This window comes from Halichoerus grypus, chromosome 2 (genome assembly GCF_964656455.1).
Source record: "Halichoerus grypus chromosome 2, mHalGry1.hap1.1, whole genome shotgun sequence".
NCBI lineage: Eukaryota > Metazoa > Chordata > Mammalia > Carnivora > Phocidae > Halichoerus > Halichoerus grypus.
Genome location: NC_135713.1, coordinates 39,573,285 through 39,596,859, shown reverse-complemented (window position 1 = coordinate 39,596,859; position 23,575 = coordinate 39,573,285). Strand labels below are relative to the sequence as shown.

General features: G+C 42.9%; 1 protein-coding gene across 1 annotated transcript in view; it reads right to left on the bottom strand.

The window, feature by feature from the left end:
- Positions 1-23,575, bottom strand: part of SNX18 (sorting nexin 18) — a 99,760-nt gene continuing 76,185 nt past the window's right edge. The window contains exon 2 of the mRNA XM_078066710.1: positions 1-805. Within this exon, the coding sequence (XP_077922836.1) occupies positions 708-805 (98 nt within the window). The 3' untranslated portion in view covers positions 1-707. The remainder of the gene's footprint in view (positions 806-23,575) is intronic.

The following is a 23,575-nucleotide window of genomic DNA, read 5'->3' as shown; positions in this document are numbered from 1 at the left end:
TTGTTAGATTTTATGAGTATATTTATTTAAGGCATGGTTTGCAAACAAGCCATGTGTTGAAACATGAGAATTTCACATCTGACCAAGCCCAATCTGGTTCAGTGGAGCCGCGTTGGTAAATCTCCAGCTCATGACGAATGATCGATCTCAAGATCCTCGTTAGAGGCATCCTCAGGAAGAGGCAGAGGCCACGGCTTCAAACCACCAGTCCCCTGCTCACTTGCAGAAAAGCAGCATAGTGCTGGGAGGGCTCACAACAGGAGGCCTGTTGAAAACAAGTTGTGGTTTCATCCTGTGTTTGGATTTCTGTGCAGGGAAGGGCACTTCCTCTTGCATTCATGAGAGCCAAATCACACATTCGGGTGGAGAGGATTGTGGCTGTAAAGCTCATGTTGGACACATGAAGAGGTGTCAGCATCCTAGCACTGGCTGAACTCATAGCTTGGAGCATAAACTTGTGTGGCAGGCCACCAGGGATTGGGGATCACTTCTGCCGCATCGTTTTCTGCTGGGGTTGCAATATGAGGGAGGCCTTGTTGATGTGCGTTAGTCTATTATGCTTGGCAATACACTCTAGTTAGCACCGTTTGGCTACTTGCTAACTTGGGAGTTCTTCAGAAGAGAGAATATAAAAAGATTCCCAGCCTCTCCTTGACTTCCTCTCCTTGCAGTTAACGTAGGGCAGTGGGAAACAGTGAGCCGTAGACCTAGCACTGTCTAGAGAAGTAGACCACGAGTTTGAGGCAAGCTGAGTCCTTGTGTGTTTCACTTCCATGATGGTATTCACCAACGGGGCTATTTTGGTCTGTTTTAAGGAAGAAGAAAATGAGACCCTAGAAGACCATGTCAGAAAAGCAGCTGGGGGCTGAGGGGAGGCGGGGGGGATGAAAGCCATAGCTCTTGAAGAGAGAAATAAAAACGTGGGTTTTGTTAGAAACAATGTTCCTATTCCCAATACTTTCAAAGCCGTAAAAATTAGGAGGAAAAAAATCTTTCTGGCATTTTTGCAGGCACAGAGCATTTATTCTCTCTCCCATTTCTTAATTTGGCATTTTCTTTCTTCAAGTACCAAATCCAATAAATGTTCTTTAAATGGAAAGAAAAAACTATTAATGAATGCCAGAAAAACAGTTTCCCAGCCAGTCAGCCAAACCACAAATACCCAAAAATGTGATTTCATTTTTAATAATATAATAAACTGAAGAATATCAAATAGAAATATAAAGAGAAAGAGGAAAATGTATTCTAAGCATCTGTCAAAAGGATTTCCAACTTCAGATTAGAGAAGACAGATCAAGAGAAATACCTAATCAATGCCAGAATTCAAAACCCAGTGTTAACAAAATTGAGAAGGTATTAGTGATTAATGAATTCTAACCTCTCCTATAGGCTAAGTCGCCTACCCTGAGTCCCTTGAAATTCTCTCCCCATTCAGTACCTGCATTTTCCTCATCTGTAAGTGAGCCAAGGAGCACACATTATAAACCAAGAGACTGAAGATGGCATAGCGTGAAGACATTAGTGCCAGAACCTATGTTTTCTAAGTACCAACACTTCCTCTGGAGGAGGCCCTTAGGCTGACTTAAGCTCAAAAAGATTAGCTCCTGCATCCCTGAAGCTGGGGAAAGATGCAAGAGAATTTGTAACCACACAGGTGACATCTCTCAAGAGTTTTCTCTAACCAGCTCCATAGCCCAGGAGAGAAGGCTTAAACTCCTCATCTGTTTTCCCCAAACACCTGGTCACATCTCTGGCTGCATTTAAACAAGGTATTGTAATGCAGTGCCTAAGGTCTCCCTCGTTAGACCGTGAACTTGAGACCCTGGTATTTTTACACCTCTGTTACAAAGTATAGTGGCTGGAACATGAGTTGACTAATTTACACGAAAGCTTTCTTTCTTTGTATCTGAAGAACTCAAGTCCCATTCGTTGTTCTACCCTATGGTTATATAATTATTATCATTTTTTAGTGCCAACAAATAGGATGCATGATTCTTCAGGTTATATCAGTTAAAAATTTTATAAACAGAGAAACAGGTACAGATACTAACTACATCTAGACCATTGCTCCAACTTTTTGGTACAGGAAAAGCATGTGGGGATCTTGTTAAAATGCAGATGCTGATTCAGTTGACTTAGGGAGGGGCCTGAGATCCTGCATTTCTAACAAGCTCCCAGGTGATGTCAACACTCTTGGTCCACAAAGTGACAGTGACTTGAAACTAGGTGAGGTTCAATGTTGTCTCCTGACAGTTAAGTTCAGAGATGAGCCATTTAGGGCTGCTTTGGAAGTTCTGCCATGTCACCAGGGGCCCAGATTTCTTCTGTCCTACTGCTTTCGTATCCTAGGTATGTTTTACAACCTCAGGGTCTCCTCTTCTCCCAAGATGGCAGCTGCCAATACTACAGTCAGGAGAGAAGAGGAAGCACCAAGAACAAATGGGTACATGACTAGGTCAACTCCTTCAATAGAAGCTTTCAGGAAGAACCCCACTCAATAATTTTCACTGTGTGAGAAAAATTCACTTCTTTTCCCTGTGTTTCTCCTTTTCTCATACACAACTACCACAGTCACTATACTTCTGACATAGGATGTGTGAGGTTTTCCCCCACACCAAGCAATTTTCTGAGACCAGCTGGGTGTCCTACAATTCAACTCAATTCTCATGCCGTCTACCTGGAGATAGCTTCAGATTCCACAGGTTAAGGGCTCGGTCCCACAAGACTGCCCACCCCACAACTTCAGATCCCAATCAGAAGTCCATGTTGTAACCTGTGCTTCTGACTAGCTATAAATCAGAGGTTGCCACAACCCCCTCCTCGGGTTTGAATAATTTGCTAGAGTGGCTCACAGAACTCAGAAAACCAGTTTTCTTACTAGATTACTGGCTTATTACAAAGGATATTACTCAGAAACAGCCAGATAGAAGACATGCACAGGACGAGATACGGGGAATGGGGTTTGGAGCTTCCGTGTCCTCTCTGAGCATGCTACTCTGCTAGACCCTCCACATGCTCACCAACCCAGAAATTCTCTGAACCCCATACTTTCGGGTTTTTATAGAGGTTTCATCACATAGGCATGACTGATTAAATCATTGCCCATTATTGATCAGTTCAACCTCCCAGCCCCTCTCCCCTCCCCAGAAGGTGGGGACTGAAAGTTCCAGCCCCCTAATCACATAGTTGGGTTCCCTGCAACCAGCCCCACCCTTAGGTGCAGTCCAAAAGTCACCTGCTAGCGTAACCTCAGGGGTGGTTGAAAGGGGTTTGTTATGAATATCAAGACAGTTTTATTGCTCTCATCACTTAGGAAACTTTAAGGGTTTTAGGAGCCAGAAATGAGAATGAAAACCAAATATATATTTCTTATTACAAATCACAACATCACATTCACTTATATCTCATTGGCCAAAACTTAGTCACTATCTAAAAGAAGGCTTGAAAATGTGGTTTTCCAGTTGGGTACATTGCTGATAACACTGAATCGAGGTTCTCTTAGGAAGAAGGGAAAAATGGATGCCAGACAGACACTAGCAATCTCCACTATGAAACAAATGAGATTATCAGGGATCCCCTGTTAGTTACCCATGGCCTTAACCTCTGGACTGTGCCCAATACCTGAAGCAATCATGCTGTTACTGTGTTCAAAGACACAAAAAAGGGAGCTATCTCTGTGGTTTCTTGAGTCTTGTAAACTCCCTGACTTTATTTCTTGACTGAAGCCATCATCACACATGGTTCCAAAACTTGAAGAAAGTTGGAGGGAACCAGCTCATCATACCCTTGCTACTTCTTCTTTGGAATAACATTACTATTCACTGCTTAGTTTGATTCAGGCTTTACTTGCAACCATGGGTTCTTAGATGTCAGGGAAACACTGTTATTGTGACATTAGCTGAGATCCTGGCTCAAGGATGCTGGCAGGTCCTCCAGCTTATTGTCCCTGAGGCTATGGCTTATAAATAAGGGAGAGAGTCCAAAGGGGATGTGCTATTTTCCCTGCTCAGGGCCAATTCTGTTTATTCCTTGAGTACCAAGGGAGTCACCCAAGGTGAAGAAACAATCCCAGCCCATCGATTTCTGCCTGAGCAATCACATTCTTTTCCTGCCTCTTTGCCCAAAATTTCCAGGGAGCAGGCAGGGGCCAAGAAGCAATATACATTCCTGAAAGGGAGGCTTCTTGAGTAGATTAAAATGATGGCATCGGTGGGGGGCTGACACAGGTGGGGTGCCTGCCCTGTGCCCCAAGTCATGACGTGAAAGACAGTGAAAAGCTCCAATCAGAAACAGGCAAGAGAGAGGTTGTCATTTGTTTTCCTTCCCTTCTCATATCTCAAGGAGTTTTTATCTCCAAAATTATAATTTGAAATAATAAACACATTTCGTGATGGTAAATAACTATAATGTGTTCATCTATTACTACTAGAGCTTCATTCCTTGAGAATAATTTATATAAATTAACCAAAAGTACCTTTTTAAAAATAAATGTAATATGATCTATCTATTTTAGTTCAACCATCAGATTTTGTGATCTATAATAATAATAATAAATTACTGTATATAATAATATATCAGAATATAACAATAATTCTGAGCCGAAGTAGATAGTCTGCAGTCCACACCTCTACAAGGACCCACTGCACAGCCCTGGCCTGATGTTGATGAGGAGCAAGGTGGTGTTGAACCCCTGGATGAAGTCTCACAAGAGGCAGAGTGGTGGGTCCACATTGGGCTCCTGAAACTGCTTTTTATTCCTCCCTAATTTTTTTTTTTTATCAACCTGACTTAATGGACAGATTTCCAGGTTTTAATTTTCCATCCCACCCCACTCCATGCTGGAGAACTGTGGGAGAACTTTCTTTTTGGTTGTCACCACAAGTCCCTTTCTGTCATTATGACAGTCAAGGAAAAGCCAAGAGACTCTTATGAATCCCTTTTTAAGTTTATCCAGACAACCCCCTGCTGAGAGTTTGTTTTGTTTTGCTTTGTTTTTTACCTTGTCAGGATTGTTCAGGGCAACCCAAGACCTCCTAGAGGGCCAGTGCCAACAGAGGAGACCCTATTTCTGCTGACGGCATTGATCCTTCTTGGGCTTCTCTGAGGTTGGGCTTCTCTGACCTTTGTCCATCCTGCCATGGGACAACATGTTAGGTACCATATTGAATTTAGGTGTTGAAAACTGAGGCCCTTCAATCACCCTATTCCCAGTTCCATTCACTTCTTTTTTTTAAAGATTTATTTATTTATAAGAAGCAGTAGTATGCAGTCAAGTTGTTAGCATGAGCAATTAAGAGGATATTCAGAGGTTACAGTTACTAAAGAAGTACTACCATATTTTTAAGTGTTAATAGCTTAAAGTTTCCCAAGTGGGTTTAAAGTTGGATTGACACCTTGATGTTATGATGTTAGAATTTTAACTTAGTATTAAGTGTTCTGTGAGCCCTCACTTTACCTTCTTTAGTTATTCTCCTTGCCAAACTCAACACACCGATCTTTGTTGTGTGAGGGGATGGTGGGGTGGGAAGAGTCAGGGAGATAAGCCAAAATTATTTTTTTTATCAGATGATTGTACTCTGTATAATCTCTCAGTGTCCTGTGAAGTTTGTCTTTATGCAGGGCAGCAGAGGAGACAAGGGGAATCATGAGTACAAATACAGGAAAAATTGATTTTGCCCCCCTGGTTCTTCCACAGGTAGTAAAGAAAGCCTTGCCATTTCTACTATTATACATCTAGATGGGAAATAAGCTCTTCTCCTTCAGAATGAAATGTTTTTTCACCTAATTAGAGATGAAATTGAGCTTTATTCCAAAAAGGAAAGTCATAAAGCCTGATCATTAGAGAGTTGTACTCTCGACTTTTGACCCTATATTAATGATATTAAGTCCAGATAGGAACCTCTGTTCCAGAGTTGCCAGATAATTACTAATGGGGTACAACCACTTCCATATTTTTTTTCTTTATTCTCTCTTGGTTTCCGTGTATCTTTCTTAACCTCAAGCATTTCTTTCTTCTTTTTTTGACTTGTAATATAAGCTAATTCAATAGCAACAATAAACAATATGGAATACTTGTCCCTGCTCTGAAGCCTGAGAGGTCTTTAGGTAGGAATAGGATGAAAGGAGGATGAAAGAGGACCAGCTAATTGCAGTATGTGCATAAAGGAGAGGTAAAGAGATGGTAAACTAAGGCTGAGGAAATTTTTCTGATACTTTCTTCACCTCTCTAACATATCTTTTGTGTTCCTGTCCTTATAAATTGTGCTATTAGGAAGAAGACACAAGTTACTATATAGTGTATTAAAAGTAGTAGGTGGGTAGAACCAATGTATTTTTCAACCAGTAAGTGTATACACTTAGTATATATAATTAAAAATTGGTATAAGATAGTCATTAAAAATACCTGAATATTTTTTTTAATATTTTATTTATTTATTTTGAAAGAGAGAGACAGCGAGAGAGGGAACACAAGCAGGAGAAGTGGGAGAAGGAGAAGCAGGCTCCCTGCTCAGCAGGGAGCCCGATGCGGAGCTCGATCTCAGGACCCTGGGATCATGACCTGAGCCAAAGGCAGACGCTTAACAACTGAGCCACCCAGGCGCCCCTAAAAATATCTGAATATTATGTTAAAAGTATACAATCAGTGTTTCTGTAATGATGATGGGTATTCTGCCTCTTGTTTTGCTTTGTGATTATAGAGGAAAATATTGTTTTTAAAAATGTATATTTGGGGGGCGCCTGGGTGGCTCAGTTGGTTAAGCAACTGCCTTCAGCTCAGGTCATGATCCTGGAGTCCCGGGATCGAGTCCCACATCGGGCTCCCTGCTCAGCGGGGAGTCTGCTTCTCCCTCTGACCCTCCTCCCTCTCATGCTCTCTGTCTCTCATTGTCTCTCACAAATAAATAAAAAAAAAATAAAAAAAAATAAAAAAAAAAATGTATATTTGGGGCACCTGGGTGGCTCAGTTGGTTAAGCGTCTGCCTTCGGCTCAGGTCATGATCCCAGGGTCCTGGGATCGAGCCTGGAGTCAGGCTCCTTGCTCAGTGGGGAGCCTGCTTCTCCCTCTCCCTCTACCTGCTGTTCCCCCTGCTTGTGCTCTCTCTCTCTGTCAAATAAATAAATAAAATCTTAAAAAAAAATGTATATTGCAACAACTTGGGGGTAAACAGCAATCTGGAAAAAAAAAAAAAGCATCATGTTATTGTACGAGAGAAAGATTTATTTGTTTACTTTAGAGAGACAGAAAGAGAGAGTGTGTGCATGAGCGGGGGTGGGCAGGCAGAGAGAGAGGGAGACAGACTACTCAAGCAGACTCCCCACTGAGCATGCAGCCCAACGTGGGGCTCAATCCCAGGACCCTGAGATCATGACCCAAGCTGAAATCAAGAGTCAGATGCTCAATCAACTGAGACACCCAGGCACTCCTCCATTCACTTTTAAGAACACCAATTGGATCACCTAAAGGACTGCCCAAGGAGCACTATCTCTGTTAGCCACAGAAAGTGATGACACCCTCAGTCTTTACTAAAAGCCTGGCCCACAACCCACCCTCACTCATTGCCCAATTCAATGTTGCCCTCACATAACCTCATTAATTAGCCCCAGCACTCAGTTCCAAGAGGCCCCTCCAGAAAGCCTGCAGACCACTTCTCCCCTGGGCGTGACTAAGCAGAGCTTAATCAGGCCCAAATGAGCTTCATTTCTTGGAGCAAGTGCTTGTCCCTACAGTTTCCAGGATAGACTCTAGGCCACAGGGCCCAAGTTTAAATCTTGGGTGTACAGCTTACTTTGGGTAAATTATTAAAAATATCTCTGATCCTCATTATTCTTATCTTCAAAATAAAGATTAAAAATAGTCCTCTTCCTAGGGTTATTTAAGAGTTAAAAGAGCTAGGGTGTTCTATATATTTAGACCATACTTGACATATAATAAACCATCAATAAATATTAGATATTGTTATTTTGGCAATGCTGGAATTGACACTGTCTTTGCCAGATTCATTCATTCATCTGCTCATTTAAAATGTATTTATTGGGGCGCCTGGGTGGCTCAGTCTGTTAAGCAGCCAACTTTTGATTTTGGCTCAGGTCATGATTTCAGGGTGATGGGATCAAGCCGGGTATCAGGCTCCATGCTTGGCAGGGAGTCTGCTTGGGATTCTCTCCCTCTCCCTCTGCCCCTCCCCCCTGCTTGTACTCACAGGCACTCTCTCTCTCTCAAATAAATAAATAAATCTTTTTTAAAAATGTATTTATTGAGTACCTATGATACACCAGCTATTGTGATCAGCCAAAAATTAAGGGCAGCCATTTTACATAAATTATAAATACCTATACAGATTCTAATATATTAGTTTTTCAGAAGGTGTTTTAACATGATAGCCTCCAAAACCCTGGAGTTTTAAAATGTTCATCTCCTCATATTCTTGGTTTTAAACTTTTATTTTCCTGTTAAGAAAGCCTCCAGTGGCCAACTCACAATGACCTCTGAGAGCAAATTTCCACTGTCAGCCTCAGGGTAGAAATTCATGGCAGGTCTTTTAAATTTTCATTTCTAGTTAGGTTTTCCAAAATGTGGACATGATGTTTCTCCACACTTATATTCCTCTCTATTGAGATAAATACTACCTAAAGTGAGACATATAAAATAAATAAAAGGTAAAAAGATATTTAAAAGAGAGACATTATGTCTGGACAGAATTATTGCTCTGCTAGCCAGTCCCCACTTCAGGCCTTCAAAGGACTCACAGTTATAAAGTCAAGCCCTAGATGGATGTGGCCAGGGTTCAAATCCCAGCTTCTACCATTCCTCCTGGGTGACCTTTGGCAAGTTGTTGACTCTCTCTATGCTTCTGTTTTCCTTACCTGTAAAGGTGAGAAAAAAAAAAAAACCTACTCTATAAAATTTTTATGGAGCTAAATGAAGTGATCCATCTAATCAGTGAGCACATAATAAATATCAGCAGTCAATGTCAGTCACTGATCAATCATTTTTTTCCATGAGCCAGACTTTTAGACACAGATAGTCTCCTAAAAGGAAAATTCTTTGCCAAACTTTTAAAATTTTCAGATACTACTCTTCAGCTGTCCCACGTGTCATTAAATATGAGAGGTAAAATTACACCCATTCATCCATATAAAAACTGTGATTGGAGAGTGGTTCTCTAAGTTTATAAAACTCAGGTCAGAAAAAGAACACCAACTCGTATCATGTGACTCCATTCACAAGGCTCTTTTTTTTTTTTTTAAATTAACCTTCCTGTACCAGTGGGCCAAGGGGGGGGCGGGAAATGACCAAGTTATTGCAAAAACCATAAACTCTTCAGAAAGCACCATTGGCTCTTGCTGAAAATGCACCCTGGCAGGATATGTTTAGGTCATTCAATTCAACATATTATCTATCCAACAGCCATTCTTCAAGAAAGCTTCATGTCCAGTTGGAATACCAATAGGTACTGAATTCCAAAAATTATAAAGGGAGCCCCTGTCTAGCTGACAAATGGGCAATCACACTAAGTGTAAGAATAATAAAGCCATTTTTGTACAGTGGTTTTGAAATAGGGGAAAATATGCTCTGTCTCTCTAATCTATCAGTTCAAAAACAGTGAAGTCTTGCAGACACTGGAGAGCAGTCCAGGGTTTCCAGGCAGGTGAAGGTGAAAGCAGCAGACCAGTCAGAACAGGTCTGTCTGGCCTCTGACTGGGGCTGGCTCTGCCAGGGAGCTGTAGAAACAAAGATGTTAGGAAGGTTGTGTAGAATACAGAGACTGTCCAGAGGGCTCTGTATATTAGTGGGCCATAGTCAAGGGAGGGTGCTTCCAAGAAGCTGTTTTGACACAACTTCACTTTTTCATTTTGAGAGAGTGCATGCGCGCACGCACACACACGAGCGGGGATGGGGGGCAGAGGGAGAGAGAGAGAATCTTAAGCAGGCTCCATGCCTAGCATGGAGCCCAAAGCAGGGCTCGATCTCACAACCCTGAGATCAGGACCTGAGCTGAAATCAAGAGTCCCACGCTTAACCAACTAAGCCACCCAGGCACCCTACAACATCACATTTTTAAAAAGATTACCAGGTATTTTTAACAGCCTTATCCTGACCCTCATTCCACCCCATGTATCTCTTCATCTACCATTTTCGTTGAAACCTGTTGGCTAGTACGTGCTGTTTGTATTATATTTTCCATCTACCCTTTCTGGACTCCCCAACCCTGAACATAACCCACCTCACCCCACTTTGCTCCATTCCTCATTGTTGATAGGAACCAGCAAAATCTCTATTTACTAGGAAATTTCTTTCAATAAAGTATCTTAAAATCCACTCTTCTGACCCCAAGGACATTTGATTAAAATGAATTCTGATATTGACACTTATTCTAAATGGGCAAAAGACCGATAGATAACATTCCACTCATGATTCATTCATAAGAAAATTATGAGATTCTTCACAGATATTTGAAGGTAGTTCTGCCTTTGTATTCTGTTTCCAGGTTCAAAAGTCTCAAAACTCTTCTCTCAGTTCTCTCACATTCCAGAATGTCTATGGTCTGTCTTCTCTATACATGACCTGCTCATACTCTTGGTCTTTTCCAGATTGGACAAATGAAGTTCATTTATCAATTGCCTCATGCCAGCTGTTTCACAATGAATTCCATTTGCATCTACCAATGAGTAGCTTTGATCAAGTTGTATATTTGGACACACCTTTCATTGCTCTATCTTAAACTTTAAAGTAAAAAATAATGCATTTGGTGACAGCCTCACCATTCGATTTGAGGCCGTATGTCGGATGGCATAGCTGTTAATAACACAAGCTGCCTGGTTCTGAACTTTAGCACCATCCACATGCATCGCAAAGTAATATTGGGTAAATTGTTTAACCTCTTTGTGCCTCTATATGTTGTGAGGATCAAGTGAGTTAATATATGTAAATATATTATATATTATATATGTAAATACATTACACATGCTTATTACATGTGTCAAGTATTCTTTCAAATTATATATATGTGTATATGTATATGTTAGCTGTTATTTTTACCAATCTTAAATTGGGTACATTGTTTAAATAGACATTTCACTTAATAATAATAAGCCATTGTTTTCTTTTTTCTTTCTTTCTTTTTGACGCAACCCTGGTGGTCAGGATTATGGTTGGGACAAGAAGAGGAATAGGACTGGGGAAAGCTCTCGGGCTTGCGTGTGGCTCAGGTATGAACAATACACATGTTCACGGGGTAGTTTTGTCAAAGTGCTACTAAAGGAGAAAATGAGAGATGAGTTGATGTTTCTCTCATGAGTATTACTCAGAATCTTTTCTTCATTGAAAATGTAATTACTTGATTTGTTCCCCATCCCAAAATGTTCCACCGTCAAAATGACTACACCAAGAAGACCTCATAGGAAAGGCAGGTGCCCAGTTATTTAATGGGGAGGCATTGTCATGCTGCAGAAGTGCAAAGGGGAAATGGGTCGACTCAGAAACCACCTCCCAGGGCCAGCCCACATGCGAGTGTGCCAACCGTGCAGAGGATGGGGAGGAGAGCATGCCCCCGAGCCATCCCTGAAGCTATGAAACTTAGAAGGATAAAAACCAGGCATCACTCAGACCCAAAAAGAGAAATAAGTGAGATATCCAAGAGAATCGAAACGCCCAGCTAAGCCTCTCTCCTAAGCCAGCGTTTGCTGAGTAAACCAGGGACAGAAGGCAACTAACGCTCCCCCTGCCCCTCCGCTCCCCCTACACCCATGGCAGACAGAACACTTCTCCTGCCAAGCCTAGGGGACGTCACAGGTTCCCTCTCAACATCATGTTCCAGGTCGGTTTCCCCTTCAGTGCCTGTCACTGGGACAGGCTGCCTAATTTGGAGGGCCCAGTGCAAAATGAAAATAGGGGGCCCAGTGTTTAAAAATTAAGCATTTCAAGATGACTATAGTAGAGCATTAAACCAAGTGCAAGTCCCTTCTGAGCACGGGGCTCTGGTCTTCCGCCCAGAGTCAGCCCGTCTGCCATAGGTCAGTTCCCTGGGAAGCAGACTCCAAAAGCCTGAGATGTGCATGTGGAGGGCTTATCCAGGAGTGCTCTTAAATACACTTCTATAAGGGGGTGAGGGGAGCAGGACAGGGCAAGGGGAGAAGCTGAACTGCCCTGAAGTTGGGGCAGAGGCCTCAGGGGATTCCCTGAGGAGCCCTGGAGCTGAGATTGCCCCTTAGAGAGGCAAGGGGCCTGGATCTTATGCCCCACACACTGAATAGCCAACACTCACTGGATACAGGCTGCCCCAGGCAAGGGCCATGGCCTTGGGCAATGTGGCTCTCTTTGGCAGAGGCTAATTCCCAGCGAAACTCCACCAAGTGCTTCAACCACGACCATTCCCAGTAGCAGAGGGCCGGAGGGCCCCATCCTGAAAGGAGACTGGGGCTGAGCACCACTGCATACACCACCCTCATTGATGGATGGCGAATATTTTCCATTCCTGAAATAGATGTTGCAGTTGATGACCTTCTGGGACCAGTGTGGCAAGGTCACTTCAATAAAATAAAACCAGGCAAACAGCAAGAAAAAAGAATACCAGGAAAAGCTCCGGGGTTGTGTGCCCCTCCTCCGGCCAGGGGCGGAAGATCGGAAGCCCTGATCGTACAGGGAGGCTTGGAAGCTGAAGCAGGTGCTTTAGAACTTGGCAGCTTTTACATTGTTTTTATTATCTGTATTTCTTTTCTTATTTTCTTATATTTTCCCTTTTCACAATGAAGAGATGCTGGCATTTTAAAATGAACTCTGCTAAAGAACAAAAGGGAAAACAAGGGGCCTGTTTTTGTCCTTTTCTGGCTCAGGAGATGGGGGACAGCATGTCTTCCAGGCTGAACGAGGAAGCTGCAGACAGACTGGAAATGGGAGAGCCCCAGGACCAGGTGAACATTCAGAAAGGAGCAGGGATCCCTGGTGCTCAGGCCCGGAGGCCTCCTCTAGTTACACCGTGGAGGCCTCTATGTCTTCTTTAAAGGCCTAAAGGGTCTGTTTTATATTCCAGTGCCAAGATTTCTGAGATAATATATATAAAAATTTGTATACATCATGAGGGTTACATTAATTATATTAATATATTCTATATTATATGGTAAATATTATATATAATGAATATACATTAATATTTAAGGTTTCTGATTATTATGCCTTTAAGAATATTCTCCACCAAATGGCCCAGATCAACAAAAGTATTTTTTGAGACTCTCAAAAACACAAAATATGTTTATGACTACCAATAAGGAAAAAAAACCAAAAGATGTTCTGGACACCAAGTTCAGAATTTAATCACTATGGAATTATTTTCTGGCTGCTTTAAAACTGCAAAATTTTAAGTTCAATAGCTTATGGTTCTATCTGTAGCAAAAAGTTAAAGTTTTGAAGTAAATTCAATTAATAAATTTCTAGTGCACTGAAACAAATACGCTGACAAGCATGAATTATTGTAAAAATATTTTGTGAATATGAGGTCAATAATTTTTAATATTCCTAAATGGAGTATGTTTATAAAACAGGTTAAGATGTATTATATACCTTTCAGATTTGTAGTTCTTTGTATTTTAATCTAGGGTTTGATTCCTTCATTTCGATCACAATGTTTGCAGGTTTTATAATGTTCGAGGGAAGGAGGTGCTTGGAAATGGTTTTATCCTCTAGAACGCTGGAGTAAATTGTTTCTAGGCTCCAGTATACTAAGCAAACCCCAAAAGGAAACAAATACCTCCATTAGACGGAGCCCTGAGGCACTGCCTTCCCTTCTTGAGTGTCAGTCCTAGGGCAAGGCCAACCTTTCAGAAGTCCTAAGTCGCAGAAATAAATCAGATCATGGATTTCTTCTTCCACACACCACTGTCTACCTCCAGCAGAAACTTGATTTAATGACATGAGGAAGTTCAATGTCAAATATGTTGCAATAGAGATATCCTGATTGGGAGGAGGCACATACGTGTGTACTTGGAGGTGGTCCCCCAAATGGACCCTTATATCCACTTCACCTCCCACCTCCACTGGCTTCTAAGAACCTCCAAAGAACCCAGCAAGCCATTGAGAATTGAAAACCACACTTCCAAATACTGTCTGCTTTGCACAGGGCTGTTGCTAGGTTCAAAATGAGGTTCTAGCCATGAAAGTGAAGAAAAAAGGATTCTAAATACCTAAGGATGCCTCTCTTGTTCATAATACTTTTTACGTTTCAGACAAGTAAACCAACAATGAAGTGAGTATCTCCCAACAAGACAAATAGCTGTGTGAAGGCAAAGTATATGCCTTTTCTCTCTGCACCTTTGCACCAGGTAGACTCTCAGTGAATATTTGTTAACTCTGAAAGAATGTAGCCTACTATCCCAGTACACATAGTAAATTTGTGTTCAAGACCCAGAGGAGCTCTCAGTAAGTAAGCTAGAAGGTCCTTCAAAGGATTATTTGTAAAATGCAAAATGCATAACAACAGTCAACATTTACTGAGTGTTTCTACCAGTGCTTTACATGCTTATGTTATATATGAGGACTATACTATTATCGAACTCCCTTTCAGATGGGGAAACTGAGGCATAGAGATATTAAGCAACTTGCCCAAAGTCATACAGCTACTAAGTGTTCAGAGCTCGGTTTCAAACAAGGAGGCCTTGCACCAGTCCAAGTTCTCTGTCACTAAACCTCAGAAGAATGAAGGCAGATGCTGGTCACTGGTCGCTGGAACTCATTGGCCTTGTGGGGGTCCTGTGTTCAACCCACACAAAACCAGGTCAACTCTTGGTCCCAGCTCTATTCAACCAGCTAACTCTGCCCTTTTGAAAATACAGAAACAAAGGTTTAGATCTATAAATCGTCTTGCCCAAATTAGGTGACTAGTTGACATAGGTGTGGTACCATCGCAGACACTGAACCTTTTGGTATCTAAATTATCAGGCCGCACCTTTGAGATCTAAGTACGTTTTGGTGAGAGAGCGAACGGCTTGTATTCCATTACGTCTTCTGTGAAGCAGCACCTCTGTTTCCCGGTCCTTCCATTTGTAACTAGAAGCAGGATTTTACTGATCCAGGGTAAAAGACTCACGAGGGGCACACATTAAACTTTGTACATTCTCAGGTTCCATCTTCAGACTCAGGTTCACCAGGCCTGAGGCTTTTGCCCTTGTAGCCAGCAAAACAAGTGATTCCAGTATCAGAAAGACACTGTCCTGTATTTGGAAGGAATACTTCTTATCTGCCTGAGGCTTGGCTAAATAGAAAGAACTTGTGTATTTTCTTTTCAAAGAAACCATGACATTGGGACGCCTGGGTGGCTCAATTGGTTAAGCCTCTGCCTTCAGCTCAGGTCATGATCCCAGGGTCCTGGGATCGAGTCCCGCATCAGGCTCCCTGCTCAGCGGGGAGCCTGCTTCTTCCTCTGCTTGCCACTCCCTCTGCTTGTGTTCCCTCTCTCTCTCTCTCTGACAAATAAATAAATAAAATCTTTAAAAAATAAAAATAAAAGAATAAAGAAACCATGACAAATCCCCTCAACCTCACCACCCCCCCCTCCCGCCCCCTGGCTGGGACTGGGGGGGTGAGGGAAATGAGGAGCAGGCCCCTCTGGTAGTCAGAGCACACAGCTGCTCTGTGTGGCTCAGCTTCCTTCTCCCTGGTTTGGCTGGACTCCTAGGAAAGGCCACACAACTAAGAGGGAGCCTTATAGCCTCCTGCCCCCAGCTGTCATTCAACCAGCCTGTCTGCCAGGGAGGGGGTGTGGTCTGATGGCATTCAGGCCACCAAGATGCACAGACAGGCTGGAACTCAGTTTGCAAGGCCCAGTTTCCATCCCCCGCTGGTGCCAACAGCTCGCTATGGTTATAACCCTCCAGATTCCTTCAGAGGAAGCCAGTTATCTGCTAGACTTCCTTTGTTCTTCAGGGCTCTCTTTTGGCATCTCTGCCAAGGACATGTTTTGGCTGGATCCACTCCCCAGGCCTCTGCACATCTCTGGGAAACTGAGCTAAGAGAAACATGGCACAGGAGGTAGATGGGGAGCTGGAGTTTTTGTCTGCTTGAATGCAAGGCCTTACAACGGAGATGTGCTCCACCGGCGACCAGGTGCTCATTGGACCAGTGACCAGCATCTTCCTGAGACTGCCATGAGCCCCTCCACCTTTTGAGAGACTGGATTGCTGGCCAGAGCAAAAACAAGGCGAGCCTTTTTGGGACCCCTGATTAACCCTTCTCTGTGCAGTGGGGAGTGGGGGTGGGGTGGAGGGTGGTTCTTACCTCTGTTAAAGACAGTCAGTTACTGTGCAATGTGAGCTGCCCCCGCTGGGTTTTGCAGTGGGCGCTGAAACTCACAGATCACAGCATTCAATGATAATGAATGGCTAGGGTGAACGTGGCTCTTCCCGAAAATACCTGTACAACATAATCAATCCTGTGTCCTCAGCCGATGTCCCATCTTCTCAGGAAAGCCCTGTGCATCATTGTAAGTCCAGTTCAAATTCCTCTTCACTCAGATTCCTCCTCTGAGTCCTAGAGGGTCCCTCAGCTAATGGCGATGATCACGTGGCTTGTTCAGATGTTTTATTTGTGCTGACATCTCCCCAGTCTCTTCTAGAGAGGAGGAGGAGTGTCTTTCTCATCCTTACCTTCACAGTGGGAGCCAGAAGGGAGACTTACCTACAGTAGGCATGTAATAAAATGGAAGTTACATTAATAACAGCCTGTGGAGGGGAGAATAAATTCAGTCATGTGAACTATAATATTCAGCATTTATTTCTTGGCAGAGAGAGAAGTGAAGAAGGAACTGGCCAGATTGTTTTATTTGGAGCCCTTCTGAGCACATACTAAGTGAAACATCTAGTGAAACAATAGCCTGGTTTAATGGCATGAACTTTGACTCTGGGATAACTGATCGTCCTTAAAACCATCCTGGATTTGTTTTCCTGCAGAAGAGCAGGATACTGAGCACAGTTCTGCGAAGCATTCCTTTAGGGAGATTTCTCAGCACTAAATAAAAGAGTGACTTCTCAATGTTGCAAAAGGGGCCCGGCTGTTGGTTCTGGCTGGGGACAAGCACTGAGCTGGCTCCACTCAGAGATGGCAGGATGAGATAAACACGGCTGTATGATGTCACTGAAATAGTCTTATTTTCATCAGAAGCTAAATTCAAATACCCTCAGGGAAATGGATTATTTTGTTTTGCTTTGAATTACTACAGCTTTCTAAAATTCATTTTTGCCTCTGTAAGTGATGGGATATTCCAATGGACTCCAAGTTCCATGGAGAGACACTTGGAAAACTGTGCTCCTCTGGGTGCCTGGAAAGAGCACTCAGCAGTTACTGTACACAGTAGGTTTGCAACCCGAGCCCTGCTTTCTGCACCAGATGTTGACTGGCATGTCTTTAAGAAGGCCTTAAGGTCCTAGATTCAAGGGTGGTGAGTCAGAGTCCGTACTTGGCTCTCACTAGAGTCACTGGATCCAGACCAGAGTACTCAGTACTCTACTGAGTAAAGAAATGGTGGGTCAGTATTTAAAATGAGAAGAGTCTCCAAGAAGAGCAGTGAGGGTGCAGAGTCTCCAAAGTACCCCATTCCCCACTACCCCCTACACACACACACACACACACACACACACACACACACACACACAGAGTTCTCCTCCATATCTCTCCAAAACCCAAAGCCATCTTGTGTAAGCAATCTGGGAACATGTGACTTTAGAGAGAGAGGTGATCCAGACACTAGCTTGGGTTGTTCCACCCATGTTCACAGAACAGGGACTGGGGCGGGGCAGGGGGTGTTCTCCAAGCATAGCAGAATTGGGACAGATTTGTCAAATCATTCACCTGCAGAGGTGAAACCTAATGCCATCACCAGACACTGCCTGGTTGTCATATAGAGGATGGGTTAACTGAGTAGGATCGGAAACCAACTCTCTGATTCAACTCCTACTGCTGCCTCGCCTCTGATCCTGCTTCCTTGTGTTTCAGTTTCTTCCTCTACAAAATGTAATTACAAATCATAACCCCATGGGACTTTCTAAAGGATTAAATGAAATATTCCTTGTAAAGTGTTTACCATGGTAAGAGCTTAATAAATGTCAGCTAATGTTATTTGCTAATTGGTCTTCAAGGAAATTCTCATTTCCCTCCATAACGCAAGGATGGATTGATCTCTCAGCTGAGAGTGATTTTGTCTTCCTGTGCTCCTAGTTTCTAGGCCTCTCTTTTAGGAATTCAACCTCGTCATTTAGTTCTAATATCTAAAGGGGATTAGATGCCCATGAACTCTTTCAAGAGAGCCAAGTCGTACGTAACTCAGATCCCAGCTTTGTACAAACCACTATGTTAGTTGCTGTGGAAAATATACAGTGAGCACTTAATGTTTTAATCAAATGATTCCCTGGCTTCAGCAGGCAGGAGGTTCACCAAAAGTAAATGCAGCACACTGGGCACAATGGTTATAATAATCACACCATAATTGGCCTGATGAATGTGAAAGGTTCTAACACAGTGACAGGAATCCAGTTGTCCTTCGGATTTATCAAACTGTATGTGATCATTTCAAATTCATCCTAAACATCTTTACATTGACTTATACTCTATATAGACAGTCTGAGTCAGTGGAAAAGTGGACACTGAGATTTGAATTTGATTAAAGTTGATGTAAAGCTTGCACTTTGCTGGACAGCATTTGTACTTGTTAACATGAGTAAATGGTCATTTTTCTCTGTCTCTCTTGGAGGGCCAACTGCACGACAGGGAGAAGAACATGGATCTTAGTCCACAAATAGGTATGATTATACCTGATATATAGGGACACTGAGGTTCAGAGATATCAAGGGACTTTTCCAGAGCCAGGATGCAAGTCTCAGAAAAAGACCTTTAAGTGAGATAGTATTAATGAAGGATAGTCCGAAGAAAGGCAGGCAGGGACAAGAGGCCCCTACCCTAAAAGGATACCACCCTTCAAAGGATTTTACACCACCCTGGAAGGAGGCCTCTACCTTTTCCCACGTGAACAACTACCCAGTAGGTTCATGAGCGAGTGGACAACCTGATTGGGTGACAGGCCCATGGAGGGTTAATCAGATTAAAACAGCCCGCACCAAAGAGCCTGTAAAAACCCCAAGATTTAAACACCAAATTGGCAACCCTCTTGGGTCCCCTCCCTCTTCAGGAGCTTTGTACTATTGCCCAATAAACTTTGCTTTACTATTGCTCAATAAACCTTGCTTTGCCGCCCACCGCTTTTCATCTGGTCTACCTCTTTATTCTTCGAAGCAGCATGACCAAGAACCACAGGCACCGAAGGAAAAGAAATCCTGCAACAGTATTTTTGAAAGGTCTTTGTCAGCTGCAAAGTATGAAACAGTATTCTTGTGAACCATAGGCATTTACTAAGCAGCTATTCTGCCCCAGTGGCCATATAGGACCCTGTAGGTTGAAGATATCCCAACCTTGATGGAGTTTCCAGTGTAAGGCACACAAGTATACTGAAGAAGTACGTACAGGACACAGCAGGGTGTGAAGAAGGTGAAAGGTGAAAGCAGAGGGTTTTCCCAAGGAAGAGACACACGAACTGACTCACAAAACTAGGTAGCTAGAGGTTCATCAGAAGAACAGTGGTGGGGAGAAAGAAGATCAGGGCAAAGGCACAGCAAAGGCCAGGGAACAGCATGATCAGACTTAGGTTTTCACATTCTTGGGGGTAGCTGCCGGGAGAAGGGAATGGAAGCAGGGATACTCTCCACTCTGACAGGCCAGGAAACAGATGATGACTGCTGGCCTGAGGCAGTGAAGTCATGAAGGCAAAGAGACGGAGGTGATAGAAGAGGTGTTAAAGAGGTAGAGTTAACTGAATTTGGTCATTCTTTAAGCGTGGAGGAGAGAGAAAGACAGAGGTCAAGGCTGGCATCCAGGTTTCCAATTTGAGTACTGGGGGAACTCTGGTGTCATTCACTGGGAAGGGAAACCCAAGAGGGGAAGATAATCATATAGTGGGCTTGATGACGTCCTCTCAGCTACTTTTTTTTGGATCTGAGTCATTACAGATGACTTCACCTTTTGATTCGGAGAAGTTTTCTTTCGTTCACCTTCCCGTGTCTTAGCTAACAATTAACTGCAAGAGGGGAAACATAACATCCCAGCTCTGTTTTCCAAATGATTACCCTGCAGTAAAACATAAAGGCAATGTGGACTTCACGTGAGAGACACAGGTGCGTGCCCTAAGCACAGTGCCCATGCAATTTGTCTTTGGGTTTGTGTCAGGGCCTAATAAGCACCTGCTATATTTTTATAGCTGGGTAGTAGGACTTAATAGGACCTTGCTGAAATGATAATTATATTGCCTATGAGCCCAGACTGTAGGTGTGCATAATGGAAGCGTGCAGTAAGTCATGGGCTCCAGGAGCTCAAGGACATCTGCATGTAGGATGAAAGGTCTCTTTCAAACAGCCTGTGGGCATTCTAGGTCTGGGTCCTCATGGTGTCTCCACTAACCTCTTCTGAAGGCCGGGGCATCCCTTCTAGAGGGACGTATCACCACAGAGAGCATGGTCAGGCCAATGGTCAGTGTCTTTGGTGAACACACCTCTTAGTCAAGCCCAGAGCTTGATAAGGGGAGCTTGGCCTGGATTCTAGGCTACACTGGTCCCCTCACATGCTCTCTCCTACTTGATATAACTGCAGCCACTATGTGAGGCAGCCCCAGCGCCTTGGATAATAGCTCTTAACCCTCTCATAGCCCCCAACCCTCAGAAGGGCCCAGTCATGAGAACTTACTATTGGAGATTGGAGAATCTCTTATAACAAAGCACAGTGGAAAGTGTGTTGAATACTCACTATGTACCAGGCACTTGAAGAAACAAAAGAACAAGTCTCCATTAATAGCAATACTAGATAGGACCCAAAACACATCCCCAGGAAGGGATGGAAGCAGGGAAGCCAAATACCACATGATCATGCAAAAACTAAATTTCTTAATAGCAGGAAGAGTACGGTTAGGCTTTTATTCCTGGTTTTCATTCAGATCTTAATCTCACAGATTAAAATACGAGTTGCCCTGTTTTCCAGCTAGAGGAAAAAGCCCTTAATATTTAAAATCAGAATGTGGATTTGTGTCTAGAAGTATGCTGTGGAACCAGATTCCATCAGGAGGTCCTAAATTGTTTTTTCCCTTTGCTTAACACCCCAACCCAGTCATCCTCGGTTGGAAGTCCTTCTATGGGAACAGAACAGAGGATACGAATACATGTCTGAGGAATCCATATTTGAATAGGGACTGAAAAACATTAAGAACCCATTCTCTGTTGAGTCACTTTACAGGCTTTAGGATGCACCATGGGAGACAAGATGAAGACAAACTCTCGTCCGACACAACATGTTCTGACATGTTCAAGCTTGAACCTTCCTGTATTATTATTTATCCAGAAACAAGCAAATACAGTCCCATGCTGTAATTTGCTAAGTAACCACAGATGGCACAAAGCAGGATTTCTCAACCTCAATGCTATGGAGATTTGGGGCTGGATAATTCTTTCTGGGGGCCTGGGGGAGGAGGCGGTCTACATTGTAGAAAGTTTAGCAGCATCCCTGACCTCTACCTATTACATGGTAGTAGCATATCTCCCCCTCTGTCATCACAACCAGAAATGTTCTCTAGGTATTGCCAAATCACCCCTGGTTGAGAAACACTGATTTGGAGTAGCACTACCTCTCAATTACAAGTTCAGCCAGATACAAGGAGTCAGCTGAGCATCTGAAGGGCAGCAGGGAACTACGGCCTGCTGTTGTAATGACAAGGACTTAGGACAAATGAGTTGAAACTCTCTCACTGGCTCAGACCCAGTAAATTTAAGATACTGACTAAATAGTTTACTACAAATGTGAGAAGTGATTTGGTCTATCATCACTGCTCAACCCTAAGATCTTGCTGATTCTCTTTTACCAGACAGAAAACTTTTTAAATAATTAGAGTATCATTATTATACTATATCTGTACATCAGTAGTCTTTCAGTAGCAAGTGACAGAAACTCAATTCAAGGCGGCTCAAGCAAAGAGAGAGAGAGAGAGATTGAGAGAGAGAGAGAGAAGCTTTTTATTGGGTCATGAAACAGAAAATCCAGGGGTAGAATTGGCTCTAGTTACACCCAGATCGAGGTATTCAGTGATACTAGGAATATTTCACTTCTATTTTTTGGTCATATTTTCCTCTACTTCGGCCTTGTTTTCAAGGTGCTTTCCTGAGATGGTGACAGAGATGGCCACTGAGACTCCAGGATGACGTCTTAGAAACTCCAGTGGAAAGAGAAGGTCTCTTTTCCAAGTGTTTCCAAGGTTAAGTCTCATTGACCTGACTTGGATTAAATGCCTATACCATCTGATCATGCAAAAACTTAATTTTTGTAGCCAATCATTGTAGCCAAAGAAATGGAACACCCCAGATGACCTCCCAGACTTGTCAACACATACTATAATAGTGAGCCTCTAAGATGGTTCCTCCCTCCTGGTTTTCATGCCCTTGTGTATTCTGTTCTTTTTATTTATTTATTTAAATTAAATTAATTAACATATACTGTATTATTAATTTCAGAGGTAGAGTTCAGTGATTCATCATTTGCATATAACACCCAGTGTTCATCATATCACATGCCCTCTTTAATGCCCGTCACCCAGTTACCCCATCCCCCATCCCCCTCCCCTCCAGCAACCCTCAGTTTGTTTCCTATGAATAAGAGTCTCTTATGGTTTGTCTCCCTCTCTCATCTCATCTTGTTTTATTTTTATGTGTATTATGTTCTTGAGTATAGGCTGGACTCATTTCTAATGAACAGAATACAGCCGGAAGTGATGGGATATCACTTCTGAGATTATGTTACAAAAACATTGTGACTTCTGTCTTGCTCACCCTGCCATATTGCTAATTGTCCTGTGGAGAGGCCTATACGGCAAGAAAATGATGGTTCTATCCAAGAGCCAGCAAGGACTAAAGGCCTGCCAATAATCATGTGAGTGAGCTCAAAAGCAGATCTCTCTGAGTCAAACCTTGAGGTTGATTCCAGCCCTGGCTGAGACCTTGACTGCAGTTTTACAAGAAATCTTGGGACAAAGGCACAGAAAAGCTGTGCCTAGATTCCTGAGGCAAAGAAGTCATGAGATAGTGTTTGTTGTTTTAAGCCAATACATTTTGGAGCTATTTGTTATACAGCAATAGATAATTAATACAATGTACCACTACCCCCCCCAACACACACATACACACCCCCAGGGACATAGGAGAGGACCGCTTCACCAAATACCATGGTCTGAGATTGGGGGAGGCATAGACCAAAGGTATTCTGGTGTTCAAAAACACATATTCATTATAACATCCAATTCAGGTTGTTTGGACTGAACGAACATATAAATTTCCCATTAGGCGTCTGCCTTCGGATCGGGGTCATGATCCCAGGGTCCTGGGATTAAGTCCCATATCGGGCTCCCTGCTCGGCGGGAAGCCTGCTTTTCCCCCTCCCACTCCCCCTGCTTGCCTTCCTGCTCTCGTGCTCTCTCTCTCTCTGTCAAATAAATAAATAAAATCTTAA